The sequence below is a fragment of the Ascaphus truei genome, chromosome 3 (assembly GCF_040206685.1).
Source record: "Ascaphus truei isolate aAscTru1 chromosome 3, aAscTru1.hap1, whole genome shotgun sequence".
In the NCBI taxonomy this organism is placed as follows: domain Eukaryota; kingdom Metazoa; phylum Chordata; class Amphibia; order Anura; family Ascaphidae; genus Ascaphus; species Ascaphus truei.
The window spans coordinates 343,273,480-343,293,795 of NC_134485.1; the positions used below are offsets into that span (position 1 = coordinate 343,273,480).

General features: G+C 38.3%; 1 protein-coding gene across 9 annotated transcripts in view; it reads right to left on the reverse strand.

Moving 5' to 3' along the window:
• The window catches only part of PDE1B (phosphodiesterase 1B), a 262,573-nt gene that overhangs the window by 17,186 nt on the left and 225,071 nt on the right, over positions 1-20,316 (reverse strand). For all 9 annotated transcript variants that reach the window (XM_075591720.1, XM_075591723.1, XM_075591721.1 and 6 more), the window contains 7 exons: positions 14,527-14,640; positions 13,869-14,051; positions 12,833-12,899; positions 8,875-8,991; positions 6,949-7,089; positions 3,850-3,950; positions 1,632-1,757 (listed from right to left, as the gene is read on the reverse strand). In XM_075591720.1, coding sequence (XP_075447835.1) covers positions 1,632-1,757; positions 3,850-3,950; positions 6,949-7,089; positions 8,875-8,991; positions 12,833-12,899; positions 13,869-14,051; positions 14,527-14,640 — 849 coding nt within the window. The remainder of the gene's footprint in view (positions 1-1,631; positions 1,758-3,849; positions 3,951-6,948; positions 7,090-8,874; positions 8,992-12,832; positions 12,900-13,868; positions 14,052-14,526; positions 14,641-20,316) is intronic.

Below are 20,316 nucleotides of genomic sequence, written 5' to 3' on the forward strand. Positions count from 1 at the left end.
GTACATTACCCGCATTCTTTATACTATTTTTCATTGCTTATCATTTTTCCACTAATAATTGTTTTCCTTATAATCGTTTTTTTTTTTTATAATGAGGTCATGTTTACTCTGAATATATAACTTCTCATTTATATAAATGGTTACTTATTCATAACAGGGGGGGGGGACCTTTATTAGTTCCTTGACTGTTATTGAGACACATTAAGTATTTTTTTTTTCAATGAGTTTATGCAGAGTTAGGATACAATTGAGTACAGGTTCCTAGATATGATGATCATTTAATTATATGTTTATAGTATGCAGCGTACTCAGTGTTTTTAATATATGTTTTCATGATAATACATTTTGCAGTTGAGATGTGAGTGCTGTAGTGTGGGACTGCTTTCTGATCCTCATCTGTTAGGATCATGTGTGGCTTCCTATCCTACATTATCCTCCTATTAGGGCTGCAACAGGATAAAGAACCAAGCTCCCCAATATAACATTTATTGGGCAAAAGCACATGAAATGTATTTGTGCATACTGTACTATTTAGGTTTAAGATTTATTTATGTACCACAGTATGGGTCTCTGCCGAGAAAATTGTGTCCCAAACATTGGCATTTTTTTGTGTGTGTGATTTGTGCCATGTTTGACCGTAAAACTGGAACAACCTACCAGAGACTCTCATATCCACCACCAGCTTAAGTTCTTCCAAATCTAAGGCTGTCTCACACTTTAATCTGGTCTGTAACTGTTTCATATGCTCATAATATATATTTTCTCTAACTGTGCATGCAATGTCTTGTATATAATGTATACCTTGTTCATTTATGTAACTGTACTTGTAACCATGTATTATTTTGTTTTACTCTGTGCCCAGGACATACTTGAAAACGAGAGGTAACTCTCAATGTATTACTTCCTGGTAAAATATTTTTATAAATAAAAATAAAATAAAAAAAGAAACACATTACATGTGACAATACAAGGTGTACTGAGAATGATACTTAAATTGATACTGTACATATGCCTGCGCTATAACTGTGCAAAAAATACTTCCTACTCATCCATCTTTGAGATGACATAACAACGCAGAAAACCTTTATCATATGCAATGCAAGTCGCACTTTCTTTGTGCTTACCATCTCCATACCGGCGCCAACATGCAAATGTAACTCAGTCGTAATCTCCTCTCACTTGCTCCATAAATCCCTAATCTCTTTACAGACCAACGTAAGCATACAAGAAAATGGCGCACTGCAGAATAATGTATAGACTCGGTCAGGCACAGACATATTGCCGCACGATTCGTGAAAAGAAAGGCACTTTGCACTAATATTTACGGAATGATACATAGACATCGATTACTATAAACAAAAATAATAATGTTTTATTCTGACATTAAGAATAAACAAGTTGGGGTTTTTAGGCAGATAAAAATGTAAAATAAATAGTAAAAAAATAAATAAAGGCTATTAATAGGAAGGTTCATGCTGTTAACCCGTTGCTGTCCTCACTGGCTATAAAGGGGATACAATAGATGTGTACATATGATCTAGCAGAAGTCCCTGAATCTCAATCTCACTTCTTTGCCACTAGAGGGACCCAAACCCAGGGTCAACCCACTGTATTGTGTAGAGCAGACTCACATGAACTCGTCCTTGGTGAGGTTAACAAAGATGTTCATTTCATCCTCCTGCATGATCCGATAAACTGCACTGACGTGGTGATTCTCCAGCACTGATCGGTCGTTGTACAGAACGGCACAGTCTGACCTGCAAAGACAAGCCTGATAGTGACTCCAGACAGGGAGCAGAGTCAGATACCACATACCAGGTTATATCTGCTTCCAGCTCCATGAGAGTGATTACACTGTTTGGTGGTTACGTATCAATGCATCAACCCCTCTACCCTCCCATCTCTATGAATGCATCGGGATCCTTTGAATATCCCTCTATTCCCATTCATTTGAATCAGCCTAATATGTATAGTATCAGAGACCTACAGATGACAGATGTGGAATCTAGTTCCTTTTGCAGAGATATCATTCCTAAATGTGCACTCCGTCCAAAGATGTTCTTGTGAAACAAGGAAAGAAAAGATTACCAAAGGTCCTTGACTTGAAGAAGAGGCTAGTCCAGCCCCAAAACGTGCTTTTTCTTGGCACTTTTTCACTATGCATTTTAGTATTCCTACAAGCTGCTTTATGATATATGCATATGTGAGGGTCATTACATTTTTTTTTGAGATGTTGAATTTAGGTGTTCCTCATATAATTTCTTCTGTTGGAAAAAAAAGCATACATTCAGCTCCCTGCTTTTTTTTTTTTTTTTTTTTTTTTACATATATGCTTAAAAATAATGTGGTATGAATGGAAACATTACACATTAAATCCATCCTCAACTGAAGGATGGAAACTGCAAAAAACAGTGGTGGGTATATCAGATCGCACCATTAAGTTATTTACATGAGAAGTGGCCACATATTTAGGGAGGATTTGTTCCTGTAAAGTACCCCTAGTTTGGCATAGGTCTCGGGATGCACATTGATACCCTGACAACCAAGACCTATGCCAAACTAGGGGTACTTTACAGGAACAAATCCTCCCTAAGTCTCCTGGTCAGAAAACGTATTGCACAGCAGATGCTAATGCCAATTATTGACTATGGAGACATAGTATATGGCTCGGCACCTCAAACCCACCTTAGCAAACTTGACACCCTCTACAATTCAATTTGTCGTTTTGTTCACCAATGCAACTACAACACATCACTGTGAAATGCTCAAAGAACTAGATTGGTCATCACTCGAGTCTAGGCGCAAAGTTCACCTTTCCTGTCTTGCCTTCAAATACTTTCTGGGCAGGCTACCCAGCTACCTGAACAAGCTCCTCACCCCTACCACATGCAGCACTTATCACCTGAGATCAGACTCCAAAAGACTGTTCATGGTCCCATGGCTCAACAAAATATCCGGCCGTTCCTCCTTCTCTTACCGTGCACCCCAACACTGGAACAACCTACCAGAGTCTCTCACATCCACCACCAGTTTAAGTTCTTTCAAATCTAAGACTGTCACATATTTTAATCTGGTCTGTAACTGTTTCATACGCCCATAATATATATTTTCTTTAACTGTGTATGCAATGTTTTGTATATAATGTATACCCTGTTCATTTATGTAACTGTATTTGTAAACATGTATTATTTGTCTTAACTCTGTGCCCAGGACATACATGAAAACGAGAGGTAACTCTCAATGTATTACTTCCTGGTAAAATAGTTTATAAATAAAATAAATAAATATTTAGACAGCTTCTATGGAAAAAAGTGCAGTGTTTTATATTCTAATAACGTTATTACACCCAGTTTTTTTTTGTAGGCAGGGTTTCACCAGCTAAATGAAAGGATGCAAATCTCATGATTAATATGTGCCTGGAATCCTTCTCCACTATACAGTACTATCTCACAGTGGAGACAGACGTCAGTTGTTTCAAATAAATGTCACTTTTAAACATATCAGCAAACTGCTATTCATTTAAGGAAATAACATTTTGAAAGTGATTAATGTCCATGAATACATCATCATTTGTTGTTGCGAGCTTGATGCAATGTCTGGTGCTGAAGTACATGCTAAAGCGTATACAACAGTTCCAGGTAATGGCAGGCGAGTCTTTTCATCATGTACATAAAGTTGGGGGAAGGTGCAGTATTCATGCAATCTGCTACCATATCCAGTGCTACTGCTTCTCATTGAATGCAGGGTGCTTTATTGGGGTCCTCCAGTATGTGAATCGTGTGCAAACACTGTCCTGGTAAGATACTGCGGTGGAATACCTTGTCAGTGGCAATGTATAAATGGACTCACTTGGTTTGAATGTGGAAACTGTTTGTTGTTCCTGTGTGTTCGAAGTCGTGAATGGCAGCGGCAAAAATGATAGCCAAAATCTCAATCTCATTCAGGCAGTGCTATGAGAGAGAAGAGAGAAGCACAGCAAGGAGTGAATTGCCAGAAGACCAGCAGAGGGAGCAAGAAGATAGTGGAATTGCAAGAGGGAAAGATGGAGAATGGAATTTTTCTACTTTAAAGCTGCAGTTCAAGCTGCCGTTTAATATATATATTTTTTTTCTCATTCAATATTTGCATCAATACAATCTGCACACTGACAAGTGATTAGCTAAGCTGCAGATCGATCCGTTCTCCTGTAATCAATCGCTTGCTCTGGGCTATTTAATGTAGTTCTTGCACAGCATTTTGGGCAATGTAGTTCCTAGAATATGATTGACTGGGCAGTTACTAGATACAATTGGTTCACTGCTAGAGAGAGGGCGGGGCTCAACAGGGGAAGGGGGCTGTCACTTTGGAAATGCTTCCTACATTAGAAACATTAAAAATGTCTTTAAAACTTTATTTTTTAACATTTTTAAATGCTACAAGTATTTTCTCATAGTACAGAACTGATTTATTATTATTTTTAAAAAAAAAACACATATAGGCTATTGCTTGAACTGCTGCTTTAAATATCCTGAGCTGTAATCAAAGCGCACCACTTTCGGTATTGATAAAATGCTGAAATTACAATGGGGGTACGGTGCATAGAAAAGAACCCAAACTTTCCTCAAAGCTAGTCCTCTGCTACGCAGTACAGTATCCGGCATGTGAAGAAGCTCTGGAGACGTTATGCTCAGTTTAAATATTTACAGATTCAATATTAGTTCTTCCATCTTTATTGTAGAAATGACAGGGTATTTCATTAGTTCTGTATTCAAAAGTTATTATCACGGTTACCAGATACAGCACGGCAAAGAGAGAATTTGTCATCTCAGTGGCTGGAGATTCTACATAACCTGTTATTTATGATAGCTGTTCATTTAGAGCACTGTGGGAGGAATTGTGTTCAGCTTGTATCTTCTGCTCATGGAAGAGCTGGCTATTCCATGATATCCAAAGCCCTGCAGTGCATTATTGAAAAATAGATGAATCTGACATTTTTGAAACAGCTGATGTTTTCATCAAAGATTTGTTGCTAATCCTCCCTGACTCAGAAGCATCCATGAGGCATTAAAACAAAAGAACTGTGATAAGGATGAATGAAAAGATTCACCCGGAAAACATCAGACACGTCTTCAACCATTTCCATAATTTATAGCTATCTCCTTCATTACGTATAGCACCATTTATTAGTGAAAACGAAGAGACACAGCTGCTGGTAGGACACAGATTAAGCCGTTTTTACATTGCTTCTAATTGAGTAATAAAACAGAGTCAGGTTTACAAACTGAAGCAATTTCATAATCGCTTGAAAAAAGTAATATAACGCTCATATATCTGAATACATAAGTGGAATGGGTTTTAATAGCAAATCAATGTTTATATTTAGCCATGCTTTATGTTAGAAGTGGCTGTAAGGATTGGTGATGCATTTTTAAAGAGAGCTGACCTTGTTATGTGTAAGTACGATAGTCTCTGTTTGCAAACCTACTGTACATCCATACTAAAAAAATGGTTAGAGCATGCGAAAAGTATTTATCTGAATCTATCTACAAGCTGCCTACTCGTTGTTTTGTTAGTGAGTACACTGCAATTCTTGGAGTTACAAAAAGGCAAACGGTAATTGCTCAGTGATCAGTGCACTTGCTAGGACATTATTTGTTCCTCTTTGCAGTCTAAAACTGCAATTGTGCTTCTTTTTTTTTTTCATGGGGGAATCAAGTAAATGGTCACCCTGTTACTTTGGTATTACCTAATTACTTAGTCAAAGAAGTGAGCAAACTAGTCAAAAATAAAAAAGACACCATCACTGGTGTTCAAAAAATAATTAAATATATTTGAGATCACATTGTAAAAAAGATCACAGTCAACAGTACTGAATTGATCATACAATATATACACAGCGAAATATACAAGTACAATAATGAAAATATAATGCAAAGCCCTTACCATTAGAGTAAAGAAATATAGCAGGCTGACACCGTACTGCATGAAACTCGACATGTCGGGCTAGAAAAATGCCTTCTATAAAGAAAAATGCCCTTTTATGAAAAATCCATTTTTGTCACACTTGATAAAGTCTGATAAGACTCTTGATAAATGGCCTTTTTCTTGATAAAGGGCTTTTTCTAGCCTGAAATGTTGTTGTCAGCCTGCTATATTTGCTTTGCATTATATTTTCATTATTGTACTTGTATATGTTATTGTTCACGTTGTATATATTTGTATATATATATATATATATTATATATATATATTATATATATATATATATATATATTGTACGATCAATTCAGTACTGTTGACTGATCTTTTTTACAATGTGAAATTTAAATGGAATATATTTCATTATTGTTTGAACATCAGCGTTGATGTCTTATTTATTTTTGACTGGTTTGCTCACTTCTTTGATTACATATTGACCGTTGATGACACTGAGAGATACCATCTGAGCAACAGTCAGACTCTTTATTACAGCCATCTTTATTCTATATTTGCTTAGTCCCCACACATTACCAGGCAGGTACTTGTTGGTGTCATCTTTTTACTTTTTTGATACCTAATTCCAAGTGTCACTCACTGAAAAAAGACTCTTTTGCTCCATCAAGTGTTTAGTCTTTTGCAACATCCATGCTGATCCAAAGCAACATAGAAATATAGAGCCACTCGGCCCACCTAGCCTGTCCATTTCTTATTTGCTGTAGAACCTCAGCAACTATTTGATCCTTGACATTCTTTCATACTTAGGATACTTATGTCTATCCCAAGCTTGTTTGTATTCCACTATTGTATCAGCCCCTACCACCTCCCAATTGGGAGGCTATACCATGAACCACCACCCTTAGCATGAAGGAGTATTCCTTCCTCTCATTTACCATGTGCCTGCCGCCATCCAGCCTGGTCAACAAGGAAACACAAACGCCCAAAGCCCATCAGCCAATACATACAAATAGCGGGCTGTATAAAGGAAATTACCACCATGCCTGTCCGCAGTAGAAAGCAGTGGACCGTTTGTGTCACGTCCGCTGCGTGGGTCTGGTTATGATAAGGATTCTTGTATTTTCCATAGCCGCTTTCCAGAGAATCCAGAAAGCTCATCAGAAATGCAACAGGAATCTAAAAGTAAGGAGCACACACAGAGATCTGAGCATTCAGATAGTGTTCAACAGTGGTTTTAATATATTTTTGCATGATAATACATTTTGCAGTTGAGATGTGAGTGCTGTAGTGTGGGACTGCTTTTTGATCCTTATCTGTTAGGATCATGTGTGGCTTCCTATCCTACATTATCCTCTTATTAGGGTTGCAATAGGATAAAGAACCAAGCTCCTCAATATAACATTTATTGGGCAAAAGCACTTGTTATTTACATATATATAAAGAAGTGGGTCTGCGCTGAGAAATTTGTGTCTAAAAATGTTTGCATATTTTGGTGTGATGTGCACCATACTGTATGTTTGACCTTCAAAGAAACACATTGCATGTGACAATACAAGGTTTACTGAGAATGAGACAAGTTCATACATATTCCTGCACTTTTTGATGTGACCGAGTAAACCAATGCAGAAAACCTTTACCATATGTAACACAAGTCACACTTTCTTTGTAAATATTATTTACATTCCTGAGCCAACATGAAAATGTGACCAGTAAGGAACACGCACACACAGATCTGAGAGGAGGATTGTCATAGGTACACCCACCAGCAAAAAAAAAAGAAAAAAGAAGAAAGCATTTGGCAATAAATGATATGTCTATAGGGTTAACCAGGTCATTCGGATTTTACAGCTGCCACTGGGGGGAAGAAGCTGGGATTCTGATGAGGTCAGTGCTATTATAGTGACCCCTCTTACTGCCTTGGGTCATGTATCTGTGTAGGTTAATGAACTCCGCAAGGTATGTTCTCAAATAGCATGAGTGAGAGTAATACAAACATCCCTTAGATATTATTTTATTGAAACATTGCACACACAATTGATCTGAGAAGAACTTGTATGGTACAGTATGTTGCATGATACCATAGATAACACTGTAAAATGTGCAAGATCTCAATTTAATTTGCAAAGCATTAGTAACAAAGTTGAGTGCTTAATGATTTTAGCTAAAGATAGAAATTCTTTAATATAGAGGTGAAGATTTTTTTTTTTATATAATATTAATTTAGGAAAAGCATCAAATTATTGTAATAGGGAAGCCTCAAATTTAATAAAGGTTTAGAAATGTAGAGTTATAAGTTCTGTCTCATAATCATGTCTCCAGGGCACTTTTCATTTCTGGTGAACCCATTATGTTCACATGACATAAATGTTTAATGGATTTTCTTCAGCTTTTCTTAATGCGAAGTATTGTATGAATAAATAAAGAATCCAGCTCAAAATGTTCCACTCAAATAAAAACTTCTGCTCAAATAAATAATTTCAATTCATTCCCAATGGACAAACAGGGAGAAAAGGTGCAGTGCAGGACAACAGACATGAGTTTGTGGGTCAAGCATCTAAAAACTATGTACTGTATCAAGGCAAAAGTGGAGTATTTGTAACGCAAAAATACTGCACTCGATGTATCAAAGAAAAAAATCCTATTGATTTAAGTGGGACCTTTTTCTTTGATACATACATACATCATGCCCCATAGTTGCTCCACTTACATAAGTCACTAAAAATTTGCTTTTCCCATATATGGTTTTTGTCCAAAAGGCTTTTGGTTATTTGAGTGGAGAAAGGTGTCCTTGTTCTAACCAACATATATATATATACATAGTAACTATAAATTAAGGTATACCTCATTTTACAAATAATCTGAAAGTCTGGCTATAAATCTGGAGAGTTCTGTGACGTAAAAGTCAGACAATTCTCTTGGGGTAATATACAGTATACGATCTGGTAAAGCAGACGGCAGTACCTTGAAACGACTGTTCAGATTGTGTCTGGTCAGAAGTTCAAAAACAATCGTTTTCAAGGCGTGATCTTCACTCACTCTGTTCAGCACAAACACGTCAAAGTCCCACAGGTCCAAGTGCTGTAGAAATTAGAGAAGCAATGACAATTCTAAAGCAGAGGGTATAAAGAGGTTGATAGCACTTTGTCCCGGTTAGAGATGGGCGAATTCACCCGAATCCGTTTCCCGGATTTTCACACATTTCGCCCCCAAAATCTATTTTGCGGTGTAAAATCCGCGGACGGATTTAGTTGGTTTTAATCCGCGTGGATTTGTCAAAATCCGCCAACGGATTGCTGAATCCACAGAGTGTATTGGTAATAATAATAATAAAAAAATCCCCAAATCGCCCTTTTTGAGATTGACCCACTGAAATCCGTGGACCAAAGGAACCGGCCGATCCGCTGCGGATCCAAATACGCCCCCAAAAATTCACCCATCTCCAGTCCCAACTGCTACTACACCGACTTTCCTACATTCATAGTTTTCCCTCTGAACTACATTTCTTGCTTGAAAGAAGTACGGACCATCTATTTATTCAGTGCTCCCATGCATGCAGTTCCTGGACTTTCCCCAAAAGTAAACAACTTTTCTCAACCTTGGCAGCCCTATTACATCTTCTACTAAATGTTTATAACCCTTTTAATTTTTTTTTTAAATGTTTACAGTGGAGATCCTGTATATGAAACGCTCAGGAACTATATCCAAATACAAATGCAGCCTGACATTTTTTTTGTTACTACAAATGCACCTGATCTACTGTAGCTCCCTGTAAAAACTACAGGCAATAGCACATCTACCAATTGTCAAACCCTGTGGTGCCCAATTCACTGAGCCGTGGCAAATAGATTTCCTTACCGCAGTCCCGGCGAAAATAAATCAAGCTACATCTGTAGTTAATCTTTTTTGAAAACATATATATATATCAATTAAAATATAAGAATATTTATATGGACAATAATAAGCAGTTTGCTAACAAAACACCTATAATAATCACGTGGAAAAATAGTTATATGTCTATATAAAAACACAAAAAAATCTCACTGCATATAACAACATAAAACATTCAAACTTGCCCAAAGTTAGGCTAAGATAGTTAAGTAAATGACAACACAAAAGGATAAAAATGAACGAGATCCTGAACATAACCATGTGTCTATAGCTTCCTGTAATTACTTTATGACTCAATGTTAATAAATTAATATATACGCAATCAGATGTAGGACTCCCAATGGTTTAGTTGCATCTAATGTCACTCTATACAGCAGGTAAATCTCTAAGGGCAAGTAAATAGTTGAGAGCTTACTTGTGGATGGAGACCCTGATCTGGTTAATATCTTTATGCTAACAGCCACCACCATGCAGTCTCAAGTTAACATACCACAGCACAGTTATAAAATATTAACTACCAAATTCAGCATGCCTACTTCTTTCTTCACGGGTAATTACAAAGATACACGAAATGGTATCGTGTATTGATACATATTAGTAATTGGCACTATTAATAAAAAAAATTACAATAGGTGTTAGCCATAATGTATCAATACATCCCTCACTGCACAAAGAGCTAAAAACACACCCAAATGCAAAGAACTTATATTTAGAAAATAATTTGAAATAAATATGCTAAAGGCTGATGCCAGTGCAGCTTCTCGATAAGTCTCCCCTCTTATGACATCATTAGTGTCACAGTGGAACATTAAACAAAGACGATACACAGGACAAGGGATCAGGGTTTCTCTGGTTCAAATTTAGAGCAAAAAAAACATACCCGGCTTAGGAAAAAATCCTATCGCTTTCAATGAGATTTCTTTCTTTGATAGATCACACGCACTGTGTTGCCTCAAAATTGCACAAATTAAACATGTACACATGATCCCCACATCATCTAAACTCACTTCTTTTTGTGAGATGATTTTGTAGCTGAAATCGTGTATTCAATGAAGTATTACTGACTGGTGAGTTCTCTGAATCTTATTTTGATACAGGTTGTGCCAGGTTAAACATTTTTTCATTTTTTATTTATAGTTAACTCAGCTGAAATTCCAGCAACTTAACAAACTCCTTAAAAAAGCATTGTATCTTCAGCAGAATCCATTGGTGTCCTGTTTTATTCAGCAACTCCAGCCCACTGGAAAATATTGTGCCTTGTCATTATAATCTAAGGCTGCATCCACTTTGCCGCTGACCGTGCTTGGTGTTTGGCACGTTGAGTACAATGAATGTGAATGTGTCCGGCCATGCTCACGCAGTGCGCGTCCGTGCCTGTACGCTCGCCCGTGCCTGTACGCTCGCGGGCGCTTGGTGAGACAGATGAAATTGTGTTCCAGGCATGCTGAAGGCTCACATGACCTCCTCAACCAATCAGCGCCGGTCACTGCTCGGTGTGTGGGGGGGGGAGGGGAGAGTTGATTGAGTTTGCGTGTGAGTTGGGGGATTGAGGGAGGGGGATTGAATGTGAGGCAGTGGGGGTTGAATGTGAGGAGGACGGGGTTGATTGTGAAGAGGGGGGGATTGAGTGTGAGGGGGGGGTTTGAATGTGAGGAGGGGGGGATTGAGTGAATTTAAAATTTTATTTGATTGTAATTTTTTATTATAAATATGGTGCATGTTTAAAATGTCAGCCCTTCATATTATTAACCGATTCATTTTTTAGATCTTCCAATTTTATTTTGTTTTTTTTGCCAGTCCTCTTAAGACAAAAGTTTGGAGAACGCTGATCTAACCAATTTTTTCATGTATACATATATTTATTAGTAATGTGTGCTAAGTGAGACTTCATATAAATGAAGAAGAAAACTGTGAAACAAAACAGAGAATTAATTGCAGAAGCAAGTTAATAAGCGTTGTCTAAATAGTTAATATGTGCCAAAAGTGCAAAAATAAGTTCTTAAACCACTTGGACCCCCTCCCCACTTTTACCTCTGCTTTATATACTGTAGGCAGCAATGCGAATATAACATGAGGCGGTAAGTTTGCTGGTCTTTTTACTAAGGAAGGTGTTCAAGGTGAAGAATTGAACATTCTAATTGGCCACCTTAAACAAATTCAATCATGATAAAAGCAATGCTCTAGCTGAATTTGTTTCTTCGGAAATTAACGACAAATTATACTTCTTATGGGGCCTCTGAATGGGGAAGTGTTTCACCCTCCCTGTCAAAGGGAATCGCCCTCCCTGTCATGCCCACTGCTGTTTTGGTAACATATACATAATATTGGTGCTCTACAGATATATTTTTTTCTGAGGGGAACCATTAAATAGCTATATGGTTCTGATAGAGCACTAATAGGATTACCTACCTATCTGGGCCAACTTTACACCCGTCTAACAGTCTCTCCACTGGGGATATTATTACACTGTAAATAATCATATCGCTTAGCGATGATATTTGTGTGAAATAAAACTTTATTGTTTTTATGTTATCAGTGGCACATATGAGAATTATTATAATATAAATGACATTCTCTATGTGGGAATAATCATATTCTCTGAGATTACTTTATCTCTAACATCCCTTATGTACTTAAAGTGCAAGTTATAGGGACTCGTGAGTGAGATTGTTATCTCACTATTTGGTTTAAGCATTAATCTATTTGTCCTTTTGCACCAAAGTTATTATAAATTATATCATTAATTGGCACATGGGATTGAGCAGTCTGTCTACATTTTAGTACTCACTATGTTTACAAACTAATTAAAAAAAGCTATTTAAAACAACTTATATGTGTTACATTTTGGTAAATAAGGCACCAATTACCCCCATTTAACCTCTTAAACATGTACACTTTGATCCTGGGTGGGATTACTCATACCTGTGGTAATTTGACAAGTCAAGTAAATAACCACAAACTCTGATGAGTCTTCCTGGTTAAGCATTTGCCCGCTTTACATCTCTGACATTGTATGTAGCTAGTACTATACCTTTAAGCTATTAACAACAGCTGCAGAATAATTTGGTCCCACTGCTGTGTATGTTCTTCGAAACATTCTGCAAAGGAAATAAATTCAGGAATACATTATTAACACATTCTGAATTGTTTCTTTATAATACATAGAATTCCAATGAAAGAAGCCAACTGCACAGACATGAAAGAATCCATCTAAAGACAGAATGGGTTTTCAGCAGGCAGTCACAGAATTTCCTTCCACAGACACACAAATCGACACTGCCTGTTGTCACAAACATTTGAGTCCCAAGTCTAGTATGGAGGAAGAATGAGATGCTTTATCATTTGTGTACATCTTGTGCGTACAATCTTCTGCAGTAAATCCCTTTCACTGCCATAAGAGCCTGCACAAGGTAAATCCGTGTATTCATGTTAGCACAGCATGTATATGTGTGTCACAAGATATGTGCACATTTATGTGTGAGGGATATATGTGTATTTAGGGGTGTTTGAGTGCAGAGTTTGTTACAAAGGGTGAGTTTGTGCATGTTAGTAGGATGTGCATGCTCTTGGGTACAGTTCATATGTTTGGGAACATGGAATGTGTTTGTTTGACACGGTCCTGTGTGACAAGGAGTGTGTATCTATGTATGTAGACTGGGTATGTATTTTGTGTCTTTAATTAGGATGAGTGTCCTCAGGAGTGTAAGTGTGAGAGCTGACTAAACTAACAGACTAATGATACATGCCCTTGAAGATACGGCAAAAGCAACAAGCTGTTTGCTTAGGTTGTTCTGGGGGAAAGAAACAGAATTGTGTATATGTAAGAAGGTGTAGGAAAGGTAAACTGGGAGAGCTATGTTAGAGTCCTTCTTCAGACCAAGGATGGTGTTGTTTTCTCTGTGTGTTTAATATCTTGAAAACTGACAATACATCCCCCCAGTACAAATACTGTAAACATCCCCACTGTTCTTCAGGTGTTTCACTGGTACTAATCGCCACACATCTGAAGAACATTGACCTAATCCCTCTTTCATCCCCACAATATAAAACCATAAAATGATTGGCACCTTTCCACGAAGATCCCCGCCTGGACAGCGTGTACAATGCTGCGGAACCTGGGCTTCTCCTCAGATCGGCGGCCAGTTGCCCGTGTTTGTGAGGTGAATGTGGAGGCCAACCAGTCCCTGACCTCAGAGGGAACGGCATCTGAACGGATTTCTGGCAACTCATCTTCTGTGTCCAGAATCTGTCTGTGAGGCCGGGAGGAAACACAGTAATGAGCAGTCAAAGAGAAGCATAGAGAAATATGTGACTTATAGTAAGTAGAATTGGTTCTTCTCCTCGGATTTATTTACCAATTTAAAAAAGTAAATCTGACCACCCAAAACAAAACGACTCAAATTTATAAAGGAAATTTGTTATTTAAATTTAGTGGTGTTTCTGGCCCCAGTTTTGTAGCCAGTTAACTGTGACAAACAGATCTCATAGAATGTGTTTCCCTTAATGTTGTTTGTTTATTCCTTTATATAACTGTACTATTAATATACGCTATAAGCAGCATACAATAATTGTGAGGGAGTTTGGAATTATAATTTAACAACGTTTATGTGAAATTAAAGAAAGACTAAAGATCCAGCAGGCATTATCTGAAGCTCTGATAACCCCAAGGTTAAAAGGAATCAGTGAAGCCTACAAAGTGGCAAAGATTAGTCTGAAGAGACTCACCTTGTCTCATCAATATATACAGCTTCCAACAGTGAGGCAGTGTACTCCAAATTCTTTTTCAGTTCTACAATGTTCACCTCTCCATTCTCTAGCTGTTTCACCATGTACTTCAGGCTACAGAGAAAGAGGGGGCAAGAGTGATAATCACAATGACTGAAAACATAATCAACATAAATATGTACACCAGCAATTGTTGTAATCCATACGTGATTTGCAAATAGTCATCCTGTAGTGGACACATAAAATACATTTTTGTTCACCTTCAACAAATCTGTGTTTGTTTCTCTCGCATCATATGTCAGATAAGGTCAAATCATTATTTTACGTTGGACCTCAAACCATCTCCAAGTTTGGATCCCTGAACTGGATGTCATTAAGTTTCACTAGTTCTTTCAATCAATAACGCTCAAGTATCAACCTCATCGTCAACATCATCATTTATTTTTTGAGTCAAAACACGACCTCCACTTAAGAGGGCATCGCAATTCTAGTTATACAAATCACAATAATATACAATTATTTTGTAAGACAGGAAAAGCCAGAAGGAAGAGGAAAGGCTTACACCGAGCCCGAAACAGTAGTAAGGTAGATATACACCTGATCTTTGGCGGTAGCGAGCTCTGAAGCTGCCTTTTTGCTGTCAGGTCCGGTCTCGCAGCAAAGTAATTCAATTTAGCAATACAATCATGTTTTCCTTCAAATTGCTATGTACTAGAAAAAGTGTACATACAACCTTATATTGAAAGCTACAAATATGTGACTTTGTCATGCAAGTTCCTTTATCCAGGTGAAATGTGCCTTTTTTTTAGTTGTTGCAAAAATGGATAAAGAATTTGCCAAGCATTACAAAACATTACAAATGTAATGTGCATTGCAAATTCATCAGATTATCTCTTAATTTGCATCCAATGTCTCTTAAATGCTGCTCTAATTTATTTTACGGCAGAGACTATAAAAAGGGCAACAACACCATTTAGCTTGTGAAGGTGGGAGTGTTAATACACATAAACACACAGAAGACAGTATGAGTAAAACTATGCCTAGACATATTGGCAAAATAGGTGGGTTGGGAATGTGGTGGCATGGCAGGAAAGGGCAAATATGTAGTAGAACCAGAAAATAAAGACAAGCAAGACATACTGCTACTAAAAAAAATCAACAGCTGTGCATGAGCTCAGCAGCATTCTAATCATAATCCTGTGCATGCAATCAATGTCTTATATATAATGTACTTTATAACCCTTTTCACTCATTGTAACTATGTATTTGTAACTCCTAGGAGAAATTCAACCAAAAATGGAAGATGTTATTAACATCATCATAGTCATCATCGTCATCATCCCCAAAGCAAATATCAGCAGCTGTATAATAGCACTAGCATCCCCCTCGACCTGATAGTAGTGGCGTGGTTGTTGATGTAAGGGAAAAACACATCATCACGGTGGAACAGGTTATACAGAAAGAAATGTGTGCTGCTAACACCTCGGAAAGAAGCCTGGAGAGATTAGCCATTTATACCAGAGTAAGCAGACGTGTCATTATTGTGAGTGAAAACGCGGAACCTGTCTCTACATGTACTTCCACAGTAAATGCCACTTAGTCACAGGCTGATAGTAAGGTTCCTCACCACAAAGACAAAGAGAAGGTGGAGGACTCTGAGGAGGAGGAGGAGGAGTAATATTTTTTAATCTGGCCAGACCTCAAACTCTGGTTGTGCAAGGCCATTAGCAGAACTACTAAGAGAAGGGACAGAGTCAGAGACATATGCCTCTGCAAAACGTGCCGAGGTGGATGCTGAACTAGCTCAAGCTCTTACACAGCAAGACTCTAAGGAAATGGAGGGAGAAGGATGGCTGAACAAGAAATTGAGATAGAGAAGGGAAACAATTTTGTTGGTAGTGGAAAAGGTGAAGATGGGATCTGTTGTGTTACTGCAACTGTTAGTCGTGTTGATGGTAGCAGCAGTAAAGAAGGTGATGATGATGATAGTCAATTAATTGTGATTAGCAGGCAGGCATGGCAACCACAACTTGTACCACTAATACTCATATTATTAACAGTACACACAAAAAGCAGAATTGACATGAATTGATTACATACTCATAGAAAAAGCAGGAAAAGGCAGAGCACTGCCAAAAAAAAGGAGGAGGCTCACAAGTACATTAAAAGGTTTATTCTATAAGAGAATCATACACCTTGATAAAGGGCACACGGCCCGAAACGCGTTGATGTGGGGCTTTTTGGCTGGTTTTTGGGGATATGTTTGATCCTCTTATAGAATAAACCTTTTTATTTACTTGTGAGCCTCCTCCTGTTTTTTGGCAGTGCTCTGCCTTTTCCTGCTTTTTCTACTTCTATCACCCTGCTGTTGGATCAGCACGCCGTTTAAGGAAGGAACCGCATTTGGACCATACTGGAGGAGAAGTGAAGCTGAACAGTGAGTCACCCTTGTGGGTTCATGCTTGTCATTTAATACAGCGGATGGGACAATTGATGTACTAATATATGTGTCAGGTACTAGGTACTAGTCCCTTTCCCTATTAGGGATGCATAGCTATTCATAACCTCAGTGCAGAGGTCCAGGCGGTTATTCATACGTATATGGGACTGATCTGTTTTTGATGCGCCAACCACCCACTTTCCTGATTACATACTCAGTATTTCAAAGTAAAAAACAAACAAACAAATATTGTGACGTTCAGAAAGAGAACACAACAGTAGCCAATGCCAAAGAATTAATCATCCTTCATCATCCATCATCATCCCCTGGTAGAGGCACTGGGGGAGAGGTAAGAATATTGTATCAGCCTCAGAAGCAGCAAAGCGTATTACATAACATAAAACTGTTGAGGAAGAGGGTGGTGAAGAGGAATATCATTATGGTGATGATGATGATATGAATATGCTGGTGGTGGTGATGGGTGCAGTAGAGAGAGCAGGATAGCTCTAGACCAGCAATAACATCTCTACCTCTCTCATAAAGTGCAGTAGCACCCTATAGGCCTTTAAGTCAGGGCAGCTGGTATCACCGTTTCTTCATTTATTCAAAGATCAAGTGCTGAGATTTTTTTTAACATAGATGGTGAGAGTGAGGGTGAAGACACTTATGGGGCACATGACCGATCATCATAAGGCTACATGGCAAAGAAGTTTAACCTCTGAGATCACAAGTAGTAGCACAGTTGTCTCAATTTCTGGTAGTCAGTCAGATGATTCAGAGGGTTTTGGTGATGACGGTCATCATGATAAAGTTCTGATGACGTATGCACCTGGCAATGTTAGATTGTGCAGTAATACTAAAGTGAGGATGATGAGGCTGTGGCGGATGCTCCAGTTTGAGCTGTTACTAGTAGAGGCTATCATAAGAATGGGAAAAGGGGTCCTATGCCAGTAGACAAACACATGGACCAATTATGTCTAATCCACTACAGCCACAACTCAGGGCTCATAAAGCTTTTGATATGGTATTTACATACCATAACTCATACAATGAGGCCCTTATGCTAAATGGCAAATTGGACAACATTTTTTCAGTCCTCATACAGCCCTTTAGCTTTGTAGATGGCAAGGGCTTTAGGGAGCTACTTAAATGCACTGACCCTCACTGAAATAATACCCAGTAGAGCATGTTTTTCCATCAAGGCTGTTTCATGGGTGTGAGTCTAATGAGAATGCTGAATTTTGTGAGGCTGGTAGATGCTATGCTCGACTGTCTGAGAAATGATCCATGTATGGTATCCATTAAAACATATGAGGCATATTTATTTATTTTATTTATAAAATGATTTACCAGGAATTAATATACTGAGCGTTACCGCTCGCTTTCAGGTATGTCCTGGGCATAGAGTTATGATGACAAATAATACATGGTTACAAATACATAGTTATATAAGTGAACAGGGTATACATTCTATACAAGACATTGCATGCACAGTTAAAGATAATATATGTTATAGGCGTATGTAATAGTTACAGACCAGATTAAAATGTGAGGCAGCTTTAGTTTTGAAAGAACTAAGACTGGTGGTGGCTGTGAGAGTCTCTGGTAGATTGTTCCAGTTTTGGGGTGCACGGTAAGAGAAGGAGGAGCGGCCAGATACTTTGCTGAACCTTGGGACCATGAACAGTCCTTTTGAGTCAGATCTCAGATCATAAGTGCTGCATGTGGTAGGGGTGAGGAGCTTGTTCAGGTAGGTGGGTAGCTTGCCCAGAATGTATTTGAAAGCAAGACAGGAAAGATGAACCTTGCGCCTAGACTCAATTGATGACCAATCTAGTTCTTTGAGCATTTCGCAGTGATGTGTGTTGTAGTTGCATTGGAGAACAAAGCGGCATATTGAATTGTACAGGGTATCAAGTTTGCTAAGGTGGGTTTGGGGTGACTATGTCCCCATAGTCGATAATTGGCATTAGCATCTGCTGTGCGATACGCTTTCTGACCCGCAAACATAGAGAGGATTTGTTCCTGTAAAGTACACATAGTTTGGCATAGGTTTTGGTTGTCAGGGTATCAATGTGCATCCCGAATGTTAAATGAGAGTCAAACTATATGCCCAAGTATTTAAAACTAGAAGAGGAGTTAGGGTGGTATTAGCGTTGGTTCTGATCTGGAGCTCAGTCACTGGAAGCTTTAAAAATGTAGTCTTGGTCCCAAATACCATTGTTACAGTCTTGTCAGTGTTTAAAACCAGTTTCTTTTGGGAAATCCAATTTTCAAGTCTCAAACAGTCAGATTGAAGTATGTGTTCAAGGTCGGAGAGGCTAGGGCTGCGTGCATATAAGATTGTGTCATCTGCATACATGTGTATTGAAGCTTCCTTATAAGCTGTAGGAAGATCATTGATGAACACCGAGAAGAGTAGGGGCCCCAGAACAGAGCGGGACACCACAACAGGGGTTGGAGATAGAGCATGAAATAGACATATATTCTGGTCTATATTGTAGACTTTGGCTTGAAGGAGCGAATAAAATATTTTATACATAGGGAGAATCAGATGAGCACAGTGCATGAATTAACTTTTGCAAGCATTGATGTAAGAGGAAAGGCAAGAGAAAAGTGAAGGGCTAGGGTCATCGCAATTAAATGAGGCAGTGGGTGACTGCTCAAATAACCACTGCCCACTAAAAGAGCAGAACATCACTGGTGAGTAGTGAGCATAGGGGTACTCAGTTATGCATCTACCCCATTTGTTACTTCAACATCAAGCTGAGGTCCTAAACACCATAAACACCAACATCACCAGTGGTAAAGATGTGCAAACATTTTAAAAGTTTGCCAAACATTAAAAGTCAATTTGCAGCTCACATGACCCTAAATTCAGGTCATATAACCCCTTGTATATTGCAATTTTCACACATTCCTGAAAACTGCTTTTGAAGCACATTTGAAGACGTTCACAAATCTCTAGCCAGTAGTAACCACTTGAGAACACTGAGCAAACATATACCAGCATAATGTACATGTACAGGAGCCTGGGAATGAGAAAGAGAGCCTGGCTGATGGGCAAAGCTGAGCTGAAGAGCACTTTTGTGTTACCTGTTTTAGTATTCACCAACAACACCTGTGTTCATTTCCTGGGCCCTAAACACCAACAACTATCAATCGTTGCAAATGAAACTGAGGTAGCCAATGTTATTTCTGTTTACGCATCAAGGTTCTAAAAAAAACACGCGTTAAACGACTACCAGTGATCATCTCAGTGTAAAATTTTGCATTAAATGACTGGCTTTGACGCTTAGTGTCAGTGTAACAGGGAAGCAACCCTGTCTCAATGAGGCTGCAAAACAAAA